The 15,420-nt window shown below is 40.9% G+C and overlaps 1 protein-coding gene across 2 annotated transcripts in view; it reads left to right on the plus strand.

Annotated features, from left to right (window-relative positions):
- LOC128692336 (probable RNA-binding protein 19) overlaps positions 1-15,420 on the plus strand; it is an 81,452-nt gene that overhangs the window by 16,316 nt on the left and 49,716 nt on the right. For both annotated transcript variants that reach the window (XM_053781447.2, XM_053781446.2), the window contains exons 5-7: positions 269-491; positions 10,837-11,034; positions 11,477-11,665. In XM_053781447.2, the coding sequence (XP_053637422.1) occupies positions 269-491; positions 10,837-11,034; positions 11,477-11,665 (610 nt within the window). The remainder of the gene's footprint in view (positions 1-268; positions 492-10,836; positions 11,035-11,476; positions 11,666-15,420) is intronic.

The following is a 15,420-nucleotide window of genomic DNA, read 5'->3' on the forward strand; positions in this document are numbered from 1 at the left end:
TACCTCCTATGCCTGTGTAAGTATAATTTTGATACCAAACATTGGAATTGGTAAGTTTTCCTATTGTAACAGAGTTCTCCTTCACTTTTAACAACACAGAATGCACAAGTATAAAATATCAAATATAAATGGTAATTAAAAATATTCACCAGTAATTACCAATTTTGAAATGTTATGTTGATAAAATATTCTGTCTTAACAGGTGTATTACGTACTGATGTGGTGTTAATATAAAAAAAAATTTAATACTTGGTAATAATTATTTCAGAAATCGAAGGACCTGCATACAGTTGTTATTAGATCTAAAGAAATGTGCAAGTTCAAGCAAAATAAGAACCGAACATTTAATAAGAAAAGTCTTAAGACCTTCCTAAAACCACTAAAGTTCAGAAGCCTCAGAATCCCAAAAAACATTGGATTTGTAGCCTATGTTGGCTTTCGCACTGAGAAAGAAATGAGACAAGCCTTGATGAAAGACAGAAGTTTCTTAGGTAAGTAAGCACTCATTTTAGACCACATAAGGTAATTGTTTGTCTTGGGCTATAAGTGCATTACACATCCCCAGCCTTGATGCTGGTAAGTGGCATTTTATCCCTTGGATCAAGCTTGACTACTTTCCATTCCTAAGGAAATGTATGACTAGCTATGGGTGCAGCAATTCATTGTATGAATACAATAATAATGATGTACTCCATGTACCTTCCTTAACTTTTTTTTTTCTTTTTTAACACAGCCATTTCCCACCTAGGCAGGGTTTACCTGGAAAGGGTTTCGGGGGTCAATGCCCCCGCAGCTTGATTTGAGACCAGGCCTTGTGGTGGATCAGGGTCTGATCAACCAGGCTGTTACTGCTGGCCACATGCAAACTGATATACGAACCACAGGCTCATCACCTTGCTCTTTCCAATGTTCTCTTTTAATTTCTTTCTTTTACATACCCTTCCAAACTCATTCACTAAGTTTTGCAACTTCTCTTTAGAATCTCCAAAAGCAGTGTCATCAGCAAAGAGCAATTGTGACAACTCCTACTTTGTGTTAGATGCTTTATCTTTCATTCCCACACCTCTCCCCAATACCCCTGCATTCACTTATCTTACAGCTTCATCTATAAATATATTAAACATCAATGGTGACATCATACATCCTTGTCTAAGGACTACTTTATTGGAAAAATAATCTCCCTCTTTCCTACATACCCTAACCTGAGCTTCACTATCTTTGTAAAAACTACTCCCAAACTATATCCCCACCTGCTTTTAACTTTTTTTGTCTTGATCCCATCAATTCCAGCCCTTTCACTTTACCCACAGCCTCACTCACCTCCAGCACTCTCACATCTGGCTCTTTCTTACTCGTGAAAGATGTTATACCTCGCTGGTCAGTGAATGATATCACAGCTTCTCTCTTCATCAACATTTAACCCTTTAACTTTATCCAACGTACTAGTATGCAGGTGCTGGTACTATCTTGTATATTAATACACACCATTTTTTATACCCACAAATCTGCCACCATAGATAGTAGGTTGGTAGACAGTAACCACCCAGGGAGGTACTACCATCCTGCCAAGTGAATGTGAAACAAAAACCTGATGGTAGGATTGCTGGTGTCTTTTTTCTGTCTCAAACATGCAGGCTTTCAGGTACATCTTTCTACTTCTGCTTACATTTAGGTCACACTACACATGCATGTACAAGCATATATATACACACCCTTCTGGGTTTTCTTCTAGTTTGCTTACTAGTTCTTGTTCTTGTTTATTTCCACTTATCTCCATGGGGAAGTGGAAGAGAATTCTTCCTCCGTAAGCCATGCGTGTCGTAAGAGGCGACTGAAATGCCAGGAGCAAGGGGCTAATAACCCCTTCTTCTGTATATACTGTATTACTAAATGTAAAAGGAGAAACTTTCGTTTTTTTTCTTTTGGGCCACTCCGCCTCAGTGGGTTACGGCTGGTGTGTTAAAAGAAGAAGAAATCTACCACCTGCCAATATATATTTTTTTAACCTCAGGGCAAATCTTTGGGTCTTTTTCCATCCATTTATACATTTGAAAAAATCTAAGGCCAGCAAGGTACACACAACGTATCACGGATAACTACTCACGGGATGACTGTATGTCCTATGTACTAGTATGCCTCGCTAACAAAAGTAAACAAAGGAGCCAGGACCTATTGTTCCACCACCAGCTTCCCTACTAGCAAACAAGGTGTGCAAGTGGTTCAAAGATGACTTATTCATTCCAAATTTATTACAATTTCATGATATTAACAGTGAAATTCAGCCACAAAGTATGCTAGGTATAACCCAGTAAGTCAAACTGTGTGAATAATTTCCATGTTTTGATGAGTAATGCATTCTGAAATAATTGTGATATTTTAAGTATTCATTATACATAGCCTTAGAAGACCAAAATAGTTAAGAAAATATAATAAAATAATTAACAAGTATACAGTCCGTATATATAACCCAGTAAAGTCAGTCAATGTTATTTATTTCCATGTTTTGAGGAGTATTACACTGAAATGATTGTAATGTTATAAATATTCCTTGTTCATAGCCTTGAGAGACCAAAATATTAAAAAAAAAAAATATCATATAAATACGATTATTCCAAGTGAAGCAATGTTTGAAGTGCTTAACCCTTTCAGGATCCCCAGGCCCTCTCCCAGACTTGTTCTCAGGGTCGCCCAAATTTGAAAAAAAAAAAATTCTTATGAAAAAATAGAGAATCTTTTCCCGATCATAATGACACCAAAAGTATGAAATTTGATGGAAAACTTACGGAATTATGCTCTCGCGAAGTTAGCGGTCTCGATGATGTTTATGCATCGGTGATTTTGCCCACTTTGAGCCCTATTCTCGGCCAATTCCAGTGTACTAGTTGACAAAAATCATAACTATTTCGCTAGAACTCCATTTTTTCTATCGAATGAGTACAAGAAACCGCCCATTTACTGATTTCAACTATCCAATACAGTGGTCAGAATTTAGCAGTTTTGCCAATGTCACACAAATTTCAAAAGATGCCAAATTCCAAATAGGGTCCAGAATAAACAAGAAAGACATTCCTGGCACTAAAATAACATTTCTTCTGTTCATTAGTCATGTCCCCAGGCCCCTCTTACATTCTTTTGCTTTCCACTTTGAATTTTTATTCTCACAAGAAAATAGAAGATTTACTGTTATGCAGACCACTGCATTAGTGTAGAAATGGTATAAATAATATAGGCACACTTGTGAAAGAATATTAGACTCGCCAGTTGACGTGTATTGGACGCTTAGCATGATTTGTTTACTTTTGAACTTTGGTAAAAATCGAACATTTCTGCTACTTGGAGCTCAATTTCAAGGTACTTTTCATTGTAAAACCAGTCAGAATCATCTCAATTTCTGTAATATGTCTTCCATTCTATAAAATGAGACCAGGAAAACTAGAATACAACAATAAATACCATATGAAAATACAGTGCAAAGTCGCTGTTTTAATCCAAAAACACGGTCAGTTTTTTTTTTCTCATTACGCACTGTGTGCTGCAGAATTTTTTTTATACTCCGCACACTGACCACATAGACCCATTCTTTCATATGTAGGCCTACCAGCTTTCTCTCACTAGATTTGAGGGCGCTAGAATTTAGGTGTACTAGTACGTCAAAAATCTTGGTGCGTAAGCTGTACTAGTATGGCCAAAACCCTGAAAGGGTCCGTCCCGTAGATCAACGGCTTTACGTTGAGTGTCCAAACCGTAGATCTACGCCAAAATTCTAGCGCCGTCAAATTTAGCGCAAAAACGCTCATAGGCCTACATGTGAGAGAACGGGTCTGCGTGGTGGGTGTGCGCCATAAACAAAAAATCTCGGCGCCCGCATAGCATTGTTGGAACGCCGGCTCAGTTACCCTTGTTCACCATGCCTCTTCGCAAGTCAGCTCTCACTCCCCGGAAAATTGGGACTCTCCTCTTCCTATCTGATAGTTCTGACACTGATGGAAGTGGAAATGAAGACGAATTCTACGGCTTTGATCAGTTAGTGACCGAAAAGAATGACCAGGATATCGATAATAGTGCAGAAAACCCTGACGATCCTCAACCTTCTACCTCTGGTGTGGGCACTCGTGACTCACGGTCGGTTGTTCCTCATCGCAAGAGAAAACTAATATTTTCGCGTGGCCAGGCCTCTGACTTCAGTAATGATGATGATAGTGACGTGGACTGTGATTTTATGCGCTCGACGATCATTCGAGTAGTGATAGTGAGGAATCATATTCACCAGTGAAGCTTCGGTATGTTCGCCGCCGCATGCGCTCGGGTAGTGTACCCTATGCTGTGCCCAGGGGATGGAGTACATCCCGGAGTACATCCCGTGGCCCAACACCAGTTTCAGGTAGTGATAGTGAGGATGATGTGGCTACACTTGGCATGGATAGACAACAGGCATCAGTGGATGGTGTTAGTGGTGATGGTAGTGGCACCGCCATGCGTGACTCACCAGGCCACGCTGGGACCCACGCTGCTGACTCGTCAGTTCAAGGACAAAGCGGAGCGCCTCAGTTTATGTGTGAGGAATGTAAGGTGCCTCTGTGCATGGTGCCTTGTTTCAAGGAGTTCCACAAGCTCCAGCAGTTCTAAAACCATGTCCAGTGATTGTAAATATGTAAATATATGATAGAACATTAGTATTATACAAGATTTGTGCATGTTTATTGTAATAAACAACAGTTGTAAACAATAATATGATAATAACTTTAGTGCGGTTATTGTGTTCAATACAGTGAGTTTATATATATACATTATATACAGTATTGGTCTCTCAGGCCCCAAATGTTAGTAGGAATAGAAAAAAATTGGAAAAGAAAAGAAAAAACAACAAAAACTGCAAAATAATGTAATGCGCGTTTGTGGAATTCGTCGATGTTGCCGCCACCACATCATTTTCGACAAACTTCTTGGCACTGTATCTCGGTAAGTACTGATCAGATTTTTTTTTTGTCTTATTACCTTCACAAAAATATGCTCTTTAATTCTGTAAGATTTTTTTTTTTTTTTTTTTTTTTTTTTTTTTTTTTTTTCCCAAAATTTCTTGGACACTGGAGCACCACTTCAGATTTTGGCCTTGGACCCTGAAGGGGTTAAACAACTTGGAAAAAAAAATCCAATATAAAAAACTACTATATATAGAGTTAAACATTACATAAATGCAATTAAAAAAAATGAAAAAATCATATATTAGCATCAATAAATCGTAAAATGTAAACATCACTTGGGCTTTAACCCCGCTGTTGCTGGCTAGTGATCATTTTTTCAACATAACAGAATTGTAAGTTTATATCAGATTCCACTCATTTTAGTCTTATTTAATTCAGGAAAATGAACTCTATCGAACACACGCACACGCGCACACACACACACACACACACACACACACACACACACACACACACACACACACACACACACACACACAGGGATCAGATGACAATGGTACTGGTAGGGAGGAATGGATGGAGGAGCAGTGGAAAAGGATAGAGCAAGAATGGGAGAGAAAATTAGGAGAACTTTCTGAAAAAATGGAGAAAGAGCTCTCTGTGAAATGGGAAAAGAGGTTGGAGAAGGAGAAGAAGGATTGGGAGGCACAAGTCGAAACTGCAGTAGCCAGGGTAAAGGTCCTAGAATTTGAGGTAAACAGGCTGAAGCAAGTCTCAGGGGTAGTGACCAGAGAAGACACACCATACGAAGCTGAGAGGCTGAACAGGAAGGAAGGAGATATGAATTATGCTAAGGTCATATCAGCCTGCAAAGAAGGGCCAGGGAGTGGAAGGGAAGAGCAGATGGGTGCAGAAGGAGAGGGAGATAGGTCGAATGCTGAGGCACAACCATGCTACCAAGAGCCACTGGAAAAAATCAAGGGAGAAAATGACCACATACAGACAGGAACCAGAGTCACAGAGGGAGAGGCAATGGGAGGAGGAAAGGGCAAAATCAGTGTTTATCCATGGGCTTCGGGAGAGAGAGGAAAGGACACACACTGAAAGACGGCAGGAAGAAAGAAAGGAGATTGAGAAAATCATTACGGAAATAGGGGGAGAAGACATGGACGAGATTGTAAATTTTCAGAGAATAGGGGGGTACTTGAAGGGGAGAAACCGACCGATCAAGCTGATTCTCAGGACAGAAACAGTGCGGAACAGGATCCTCCAAGAGAAACCACGGTTGAAAAGCTCGGAAGAGTACAAGAAGGTGTTCCTAGACAGAGACAGAACACAGAGAGACAGCAGCTGAGGGAGAGGACAAAAAAGCGAAAGGAGCTAGGAAAGGAGACAAGGATGGAACCAGCAGAGGTCAGTCAGAGCAGAACAGAGCAGCAAGGGCAAGCACACACACAACTATCCTCGGAACCCCACAACCTATCACACCATCCCAACACACAATACAATCCATACCCACAGCTTCCACCCAACCCCCAACCATACAATCCCACATTATGCTACCAGGTCTCCCACCCCCACAGGCCTCCCAAACCACAGCATTGGAAAGGAAACTGAAGGTATGGTACACAAACGCTGATGGAATAACAAACAAGTAGGAGGAGTGGCACGAAAGAGTCAAAGAGGCATCAACAGACATCATAGCGATCACAGAAACCAAGCTTACAGGTATGATAACAGATGCCATCTTTCCAACAGGATACCAGATCCTAAGGAAAGACGGGGGTGGAGGAGTGGCATTGCTGATCAAACACCGATGGAATTTTGATGAGCTGGAGAGAGGAGACAGCGGAGAAGAAAGTGATTGCATAACAGGAACGCTTCACTCTGGAGGTCCCAAGGTGATGATTGCAGTGATGTATAACCCACCACAGAACAGCAAGAGGCCAAGGCAAGAGTATGACGAGAGCAATAGAGCGATGGTTGACACACTGGCTGCAGTGGCCAGAAGAGCTCATGCATGCAGGGCAAAGCTCCTGATCATGGGCGACTTTAACCACAAGGAGATCGAATGGGAGAACTTGGAGCCACATGGGGGCCAAGATACATGGAGGGCTAAGATGATGGAGGTGGTACTGGAAAACTTCATGTACCAACACGTAAGGGACACTACAAGAGAGAGAGGAGAGGATGAACCAGCAAGACTGGACTTAGTATTCACCTTGAGTAGTGCAGATATTGAGGACATCACATATGAAAGACCCCTTGGGGCCAGCGATCATGTGCTTTTGAGCTTCGAATACACAGTAGAGCTACAAGTGGAGGGGGAAGCAGGAAGGCCTGGACAAATTAAACCAAACTACAGGAAAGGGGACTACACAGGAATGAGGAACTTCCTGAATGAGGTTCAGTGGGACAGAGAACTGGCAGGGAAGCCAGTTAATGAGATGATGGAATATGTAGCAACAATGTGCAAGGAGGCTGAGGAGAGGTTTGTACCCAAGGGTAACAGGAATAATGAAAAAGCCAGGATGAGCCCATGGTTCACCCAAAGATGCAAGGAGGCAAAAACCAAGTGTGCTAGGAAATGGAAGAAATATAGAAGGCAAAGGACCCAGGAGAATAAGGAGAGCAGTCATAGAGCCAGAAACGAATATGCACAGATAAGAAGGGAGGCCCAACGTCAATATGAAAACGACATAGCAGCAAAAGCCAAATCTGACCCGAAGCTGTTATACAGCCACATCAGGAAGAAAACAACCGTCAAGGACCAGGTAATCAGGCTAAGGAAGGAAGGAGGAGAGACAACAAGAAATGACAGTGAAGTATGTGAGGAACTCAACAAGAGATTCAAAGAAGTGTTCACAGAGGAGACAGAAGGGGCTCCAAAAAGACGGAGAGGTGGGGTACACCACCATGTGCTGGACACAGTACACACAACCGAGGAAGAAGTGAAGAGGCTTCTGAGTGAGCTAGATACCTCAAAGGCAATGGGGCTGGATAACATCTCTCCATGGGTCCTGAGAGAGGGAGCAGAGGCGCTATGTGTACCCCTAACAACAATATTCAATACATCTATCGAAACAGGGAGATTGCCTGAGGCATGGAAGACAGCAAATGTGGTCCCAATCTTTAAAAAAGGAGACAGACATGAAGCACTAAACTACAGACCAGTGTCACTGACATGTATAGCATGCAAAATCATGGAAAAATTGTCAGGAGAAGAATGGTGGAACATCTAGAAAGGAATGATCTCATCACCAGCAGCCAACATGGTTTCAGAGACGGGAAACCCTGTGTCACAAACCTACTGGAGTTCTATGACATGGTGACAGCAGTAAGACAAGAGAGAGAGGGGTGGGTGGATTGCATTTTCTTGGACTGCAAGAAGGTGTTTGACACAGTACCACACAAGAGATTAGTGCAAAAACTGGAGGACCAAGCAGGGACAACAGGGAAGGCACTGCAATGGATCAGGGAATACTTGTCAGGAAGACAGCAGCGAGTAATGGTACGTGGCGAGGTGTCAGAGTGGGCACCTGTGACCAGCGGGGTCCCACAGGGGTCAGTCCTAGGACCAGTGCTGTTTCTGGTATTTGTGAACTACATGACGGAAGGAATAAACTCCAAGGTGTCCCTGTTTGCAGATGACATGAAGTTGATGAGAAGAATTCATTCGATCGAAGACCAGGCAGAAATACAAAGGGATCTGGACAGGCTGCAGACCTGGTCCAGCAACTGGCTCCTGGAGTTTAATCCCACCAAGTGCAAAGTCATGATGATTGGGGAAGGGCAAAGAAGACCGCAGACAGAGTACAGTTTAGGGGGCCAGAGACTACAAACATCACTCAAGGAAAAAGATCTTGGGGTGAGTATAACACCAGGCACATCTCCTGAAGCGCACATCAACCAAATAACTGCTGCAGCATATGGGCGCCTGGCAAACCTCAGAACAGCATTCCAACATCTTAATAAGGAATCGTTCAGGACCCTGTACACCGTGTACGTTAGGCCCATATTGGAGTATGTGGCACCAGTTTGGAGCCCACACCTAGCCAAGCATGTAAAGAAACTAGAGAAAGTGCAAAGGTTTGCAACAAGACTAGTCCCAGAGTTAAGAGGTATGTCCTATGAGGAGAGGTTAAGGGAAATCAACCTGACAACACTGGAGGACAGGAGAGATAGGGGGGACATGATAACGACTTACAAAATACTGAGAGGAATTGACAAGGTGGACAAAGACAGGATGTTCCAGAGACTGGACACAGCAACACGGGGACACAGTTGGAAGCTGAAGACACAGATGAATCAAAGGGATGTTAGGAAGTATTTCTTCAGCCACAGAGTAGTCAGGAAGTGGAATAGTTTGGGAAGCGATGTAGTGGAGGCAGGATCCATACATAGCTTTAAGCAGAGGTACGATAAAGCTCATGGTTCAGGGAGAGTGACCTAGTAGCGACCAGTGAAGAGGCAGGGCCAGGAGCTTGGACTCGACCCCTGCAACCTCAACTAGGTGAATACACACACACACACACACACACACACACACACACACACACACACACACACACACACACACACACACACACACACACTCACTCACTCACTCACTCACTCACACACTCTCACTCTCTCACTCTCTCACTCTCTCACTCTCACTGTCTCACTCTCTCACTCTCACTGTCTCACTCTCTCACACTCACTCTCTCACTCTCACTCTCACTCTCTCACTCTCTCTCACTCTCTCACTCTCTCTCACTCTCTCACTCTCACTCTCTCTCTCTCTCTCTCTCTCTCTCTCTGTAGAAGCCTTCAACAGGAAACTGGGCAAGTATCTTCACCAGGTGCCAGATCAACCAGGCTGTGCTGGATATGAGAGTCAGCAGGCCTCCAGCAGCAACAGCCTGGTTGACCAGGCAAGCACCAGATGAGAGTAGTCAAACTCTTAAAGCTCTTCAAAGGTACAGTGGAACCTCAGTTTTTGTCATTAATTCGTTCAAGAAAGTCTGACAAAAACCAAATTGAAGAAAACTGTAGCAATATTTCTCATAAATAATGTAAATCCAATTAATCCATTCCAGACACCCAAAGGTATTAACAAAAAATACATTTTATAGAGAATAACTATAGTTTTACATATAGAAAACAATGAGAAATAAATATAAAGGATTAATGAAATGGATAAATGAACATTTAATATCACTTTTACCTTTACTGAAGACTTGTTGGCGTATGGTAGATGCGAGGAGGGGAGAGGAAGGATGAGAGGTTATTGGTTGGAAGGGGAATCCCCCTCCATAAGGACTTCAGGTATTGAGTCCCTATCTGGGGATAGTTAATCACTGAAGAAGGCACATTCTCCCCTCTCTCCTCCTCCTCTGAAGCAATTTCCTTGGCTGCTATCTGTGCTGTTCCAGTTGAAGGTGTTACAGCTCTTCAGTGGTTAGCTCTCCCTGTGGTCATCCACCACCTCTTCCACATCCTGTCCACTCACATCCAACCCCATGCTACGAGTTCTTTCTTGAATTCTGTCGTGTTTCTCTGGCCCCATGGTGGTTTATTTAGCAGTTGCACTCAGTAAACAAGCACAAAAAACAATGGATTATTATGAAATGTTTCGGATGCATGCTCACTCAACGAGAGCTAAAGCCAGACTGACTCAGAACGTGTGGGATGCTTTGTGTGGGCGCTGGCAGGCAGACACGTTCGGTACGGCGGACTGACGAAAACTGAGGTGATGAACGAAAATTGGGACAAAATTTTGATGAAAAAAGTCGTCAAAAACCAAATCCAACAAAAACCAGGACAAACGAAAACTGAGATTCCACTATATAAAGGTAACCGTATTTTTCCCGTAGGTTCATCAGTTCGTTATACACTTTTTTTTTTATTTAATATAATTTTTCTTCTTTAGATGGTGCTCGAGTGCATATCACAAAGTATGAGAAGCCTGGAAAGGTGGATGATCAGTCATGCAGTACTGCTCCCTGGAGTGCTGCTGAAGAGAGGGTGAAGAATGCAGAGCCAGTAGCTGAAACAGGAATGATCTTTGTTCGCAACCTTTGGTACTCTGTTACTGAAGATGACCTACGCGATGTTTTTCAAAAATATGGTAAAATTACTGTAATTACAGTATTTAGTCATTTTTTATATATGTACATTCATTTGCAAGATAAATACATACACTGTTGGGTTTACATCGAGTGTTTTGCATATTGGATAAAAACTAAGGTTATTGTCGATGTCATTACCCCAATTTCACTATATTTGTCATTCTCAAAAAACATTTGGTTGTCTTTTCTCTGGGTGTAATGAATGTAACCCTGTTTTCCCATATGTTCATCAGTTCATTTTAGATGATTTTTAATTAGGTGCTATTTTCAGGAGTATTACTACCATCTTATTCGACTGTCAACTGAATAAAGTTATCCAATAATAATGTTCCAATATACAGATATTAAAGCTACATAGCTTTATAGTTATGGAATGTTGGTGTTCACTGCTTCATTCTTTACTATTTTCATTAGTTCCTTATTCCATTTATTCTCTATCAGGAGAAATTTCAGATATCAGCCTTCCCATCTGTAAGTTTACTCGCCGTCCTAAAGGATTTGCCAAAGTGACATTTGTATTTCCCGAGCATGCTGCCCGAGCTATGACTGAGCTGGATGCAACAGTTTTCAAAGGGAGATTGTTACATATTCTTCCAGGACTCTCAAATGAAGAGAGTGAAAAAAATAAAGGTAATTTGTTGTATAAATAGTACTACGTACAGTAAACTCAATAAAATGTACTTTTGAAATAATGGACAAAATCCATTTAGTAAATCGTACTCTTTACTTGCTTGATTTAAATGTTATGGCAGTATATCTAGTAAATTGTATGTTCATTATTATATTAATTATACAGTAGAGGATATGAGTTTTTTTCTAAGATTTGTTAACATTATTCTGATTTAACTAACACTCGGACAGTCCTTGATATTGAAGTTATTTTTGCATTTATTGTTAACCTTTCCAGTGGCCATCATGAAGAACTACGTCATGAGCTCAGCTCGTTCAAATAAGCTGTGAGCGGTAAATTTTGGCCTAGATGTGAGAGAATGGGTCTGTGCGGTGAGGGTACACACTATAAAAAAAATAACTGTGACCATCTGTATGGTTTAAAATAGTGACTTTGAGGTGTTTTTTTTTTTTTTCAGATGGTTTTAGTGGCTGTTTCTTTGTATCATTTGATAGAATGGAAAACATACTACTGAAATATGGATGATATTGATTGGTTTCTGGAGTGGAAGTTGAGGAAATGTTTTATTTTTGGCCAATATTCCTGAGAATATTATGCATGTTTTGTTACTTGGGCACAGGAAACCATGACTAATCATTCTTTGTTATATTTTGATATATAAGAAATAGAGTAAATTTTCTATTTTTCTGTGATTAAGAATTCAAAATGGAAGGCAAGTGTAATATAGGAGAGGCCTGGACACAATTAATTTTGTGTAAAATTGGACAAATTACTGACTTTTGTCTTTTTAGAAGGTAGTTAAAATAGTTGAATGGGTGGTTTCTTGTGCTCAATCAGTATAATGGATGGCATACTAGTGAAATAGCTAAGAATTTTGTTGAAAGTAGCAGTGATATGGGCTTCAAATAGAACTCAAAGTGGGGAAACTTGCCAATGCGTAAATTGTGCCTATATCTCTTAACTTTGTGTTTGCATAATTCTGTAAGTTTCCCATCAAATTTCATACTTTTGGTGTCATTACTTTCAGAAAAAGATTACCATTTCAGATAAAAAAAAATTTATAAGTGGACCCTGAGAGCAATATTGACCTTTTCACTCTCTAGACCCCCGAAATTAATATTGCTCGCAATGTCCACTTCACTCTAGGTGCCCCTTCAAACTGCAGATATCCCCACCCCTCTGTAGTGCAGGCACTGTACTTCCCATCTCCAGGACTCAAGTTTGGTTATCTGATTTCTCTTAATCCCTTCATAAAATGTGATCTTGATAATACTCAGACAGCTCATCAAGTCCCAAAAACCATTTGCTTAACATACTCACATGGGCCTACTGGATGTCCAAACCCATCACCCATAAAACCTCCTTTATCTCCTCCCTCCAGCCTTTTCTAGGATGATCCCTACCCCATCTTCCCTCCACTACAGTTTTATACACTCTTGAAGTCATCCTATTTTGCTCCTTCCTCTCTAATTGTCCAAACCACCTCAGCAACCCCTTCTCAGCCCTCTGGATAATACTCTTAGTAATCCTGTGCCTCTCAATATCCAAGCTTTCAATTCTCTGCATAATATTTACACCACACATTGCCCTCAGATACAGTCCATGCCTCACACCTATATTAGTCTTGGTACCACTATACTCTCATATCATTCCCTTCTTGCCTCCATGGATAACATTCATTGTCTTCACAGATGCCTCAATGCACCACCCACCTTTTTTTTAACTCTTGTCTGTTCTGTGGGTCACTTCATTTTTCATAGACTCAACTGCTGACAAGTCTGCTTCCAAATATCTGAACACATTTACTTCCTCCATACTCTCTCCCTCCAGTCTTTCATTACCTAATTCTCTTATTACCCTCATCACCTTGCTCTTTCCTTTGTTAACTTTTAATTTCCTTTTACATACCCTCTGAAAATTGTCCACTAACTTTGCACACTCTGAAAATTGTCCATTAACTTTGCCACTTCTCTTCAGAATCTCCTAAAAGCACTGTGTCATCAGCAAAAAAACAACTGTGACAACTCCCATTTTTCTATTAGATTCCACATATTTTAATCCCTCACCTCTCCCCAATGCCTTAGCATTCACTTTCTTACAACCCCATTTGTATACATTACTAAATTTAAAAAGAGAAACTTTTGTTTTTCCTTTTAGGCCACCCTGCCTCGGTGGGATACGGCTGGTTCACTGGGGAAAAAAAATATAAATATGTTAAACAGCCATAGTGACATCATGCATCCCTGTCTAAGGTATACTTTTCCTGGAAAATAATCTCCTTTCCTATAGATTCATTATTATTATTATTATTATTATTGTTTTTAACACTTTGGCTGTCTCCCACTGAAGCAGGGTAACCCAAAACAGAGGAAACAAAAGTTTTTTTCATTTGACATTTAGTAATTTATACAGGAGAAAGGGGTTACTAGCACCTTGCTCCCAACATTTTAGTCACTTCTTACGACATGCATGGCTTATAGAGGAAGAAGTCTTTTCCATTTTCCCATGGTATTATTATTCCTAGGTAGTAGGTTGGTAGACAGCAACCGCCCAGGGAGGTACTACCATCCTGCCAAGTGAGTGTAAAACGAAAGCCTGTAATTGTTTTACATGATGGTAGGATTGCTGGTGTCCTTTTTTCTGTCTCATAAACATGCAAGATTTCAGGTATGTCTTGCTAATTCTACTTACACTTAGGTTACACTACACATACATGTACAAGCACATGTATACACACCCCTCTGGGTTTTCTTCTATTTTCTTTCTGGTTCTTATTCTTGTTTATTTCCTCTTATCTCCATGGGGAAGTGGAACAGAATTCTTCCTCCGTAAGCCATGCGTGTTGCAAGAGGCGACTAAAATGCCGGGAGCAAGGGGCTAGTAACCTCTTCTCCTGTATATATTATTAAATGTAAAAGGAGAAACTTTCGTTTTTCCTTTTGGGCCACCCCGCCTCGGTGGGATGCGGCTGGTGTGTTGAAAGAAGATTATTATTATTCTAGGTAGTAGGTTGGTAGACAGCAACCGCCCAGGGAGGTACTACCGTCCTGCCAAGTGAGTGTAAAACGGAAGCATGTAATTGTTTTACACAATGGTAGGATTGCTGGTGTCTTCTTTTCTGTCTTATACACATGCAAGATTTCAGGTACGTCTTGCTACTTCTACTTACACTTAAGTCACACTACACATACATGTTTTTTTTTTTTTTTTTTTTTTTTCAACAAGTCGGCCGTCTCCCACCTCTCTGGGTATTCTTCTGTTTTCTTTCTAGTTCTTGTTCTTGTTTATTTCCTCTTACCTCCATGGGGAAGTGGAACAGAATTCTTCCTCCATAAGCCATGCGTGTTGTAAGAGGTGACTAAAATGCCAGGAGCAAGGAGCTAGTAACCCCTTCTCCTGTATATATATTACTAAATGTAAAAGGAGAAACTTTTGTTTTTCCTTTTGGGCCACCCCGCCTCACTGGGATACTGCCCGTGAGTTGAAAGAAAGAATTATTATTATTATTATTATTATTATTATTATTATTATTATTATTATATGATTCGTGTGTTATGGTCCTGGAAGGTATCTATCACATGCAAGGACGACCCTAAGAATGCTGGCAACTAACTGTCTCGAAGGTTGTAAAACAAAAAAAATCTTGGGTGTAGATTTTTTAATCATTAGTAGATTGTGTTTTTTGTTTCCCTCAAAATTGGAAAATTCTAAAAAATCAGGCCAGTGTGTGTTCCAAAGGTGTTGTTTGTCTGGG

This window comes from Cherax quadricarinatus, chromosome 53 (genome assembly GCF_038502225.1).
Source record: "Cherax quadricarinatus isolate ZL_2023a chromosome 53, ASM3850222v1, whole genome shotgun sequence".
Classification (NCBI taxonomy): Eukaryota; Metazoa; Arthropoda; class Malacostraca; order Decapoda; family Parastacidae; genus Cherax; species Cherax quadricarinatus.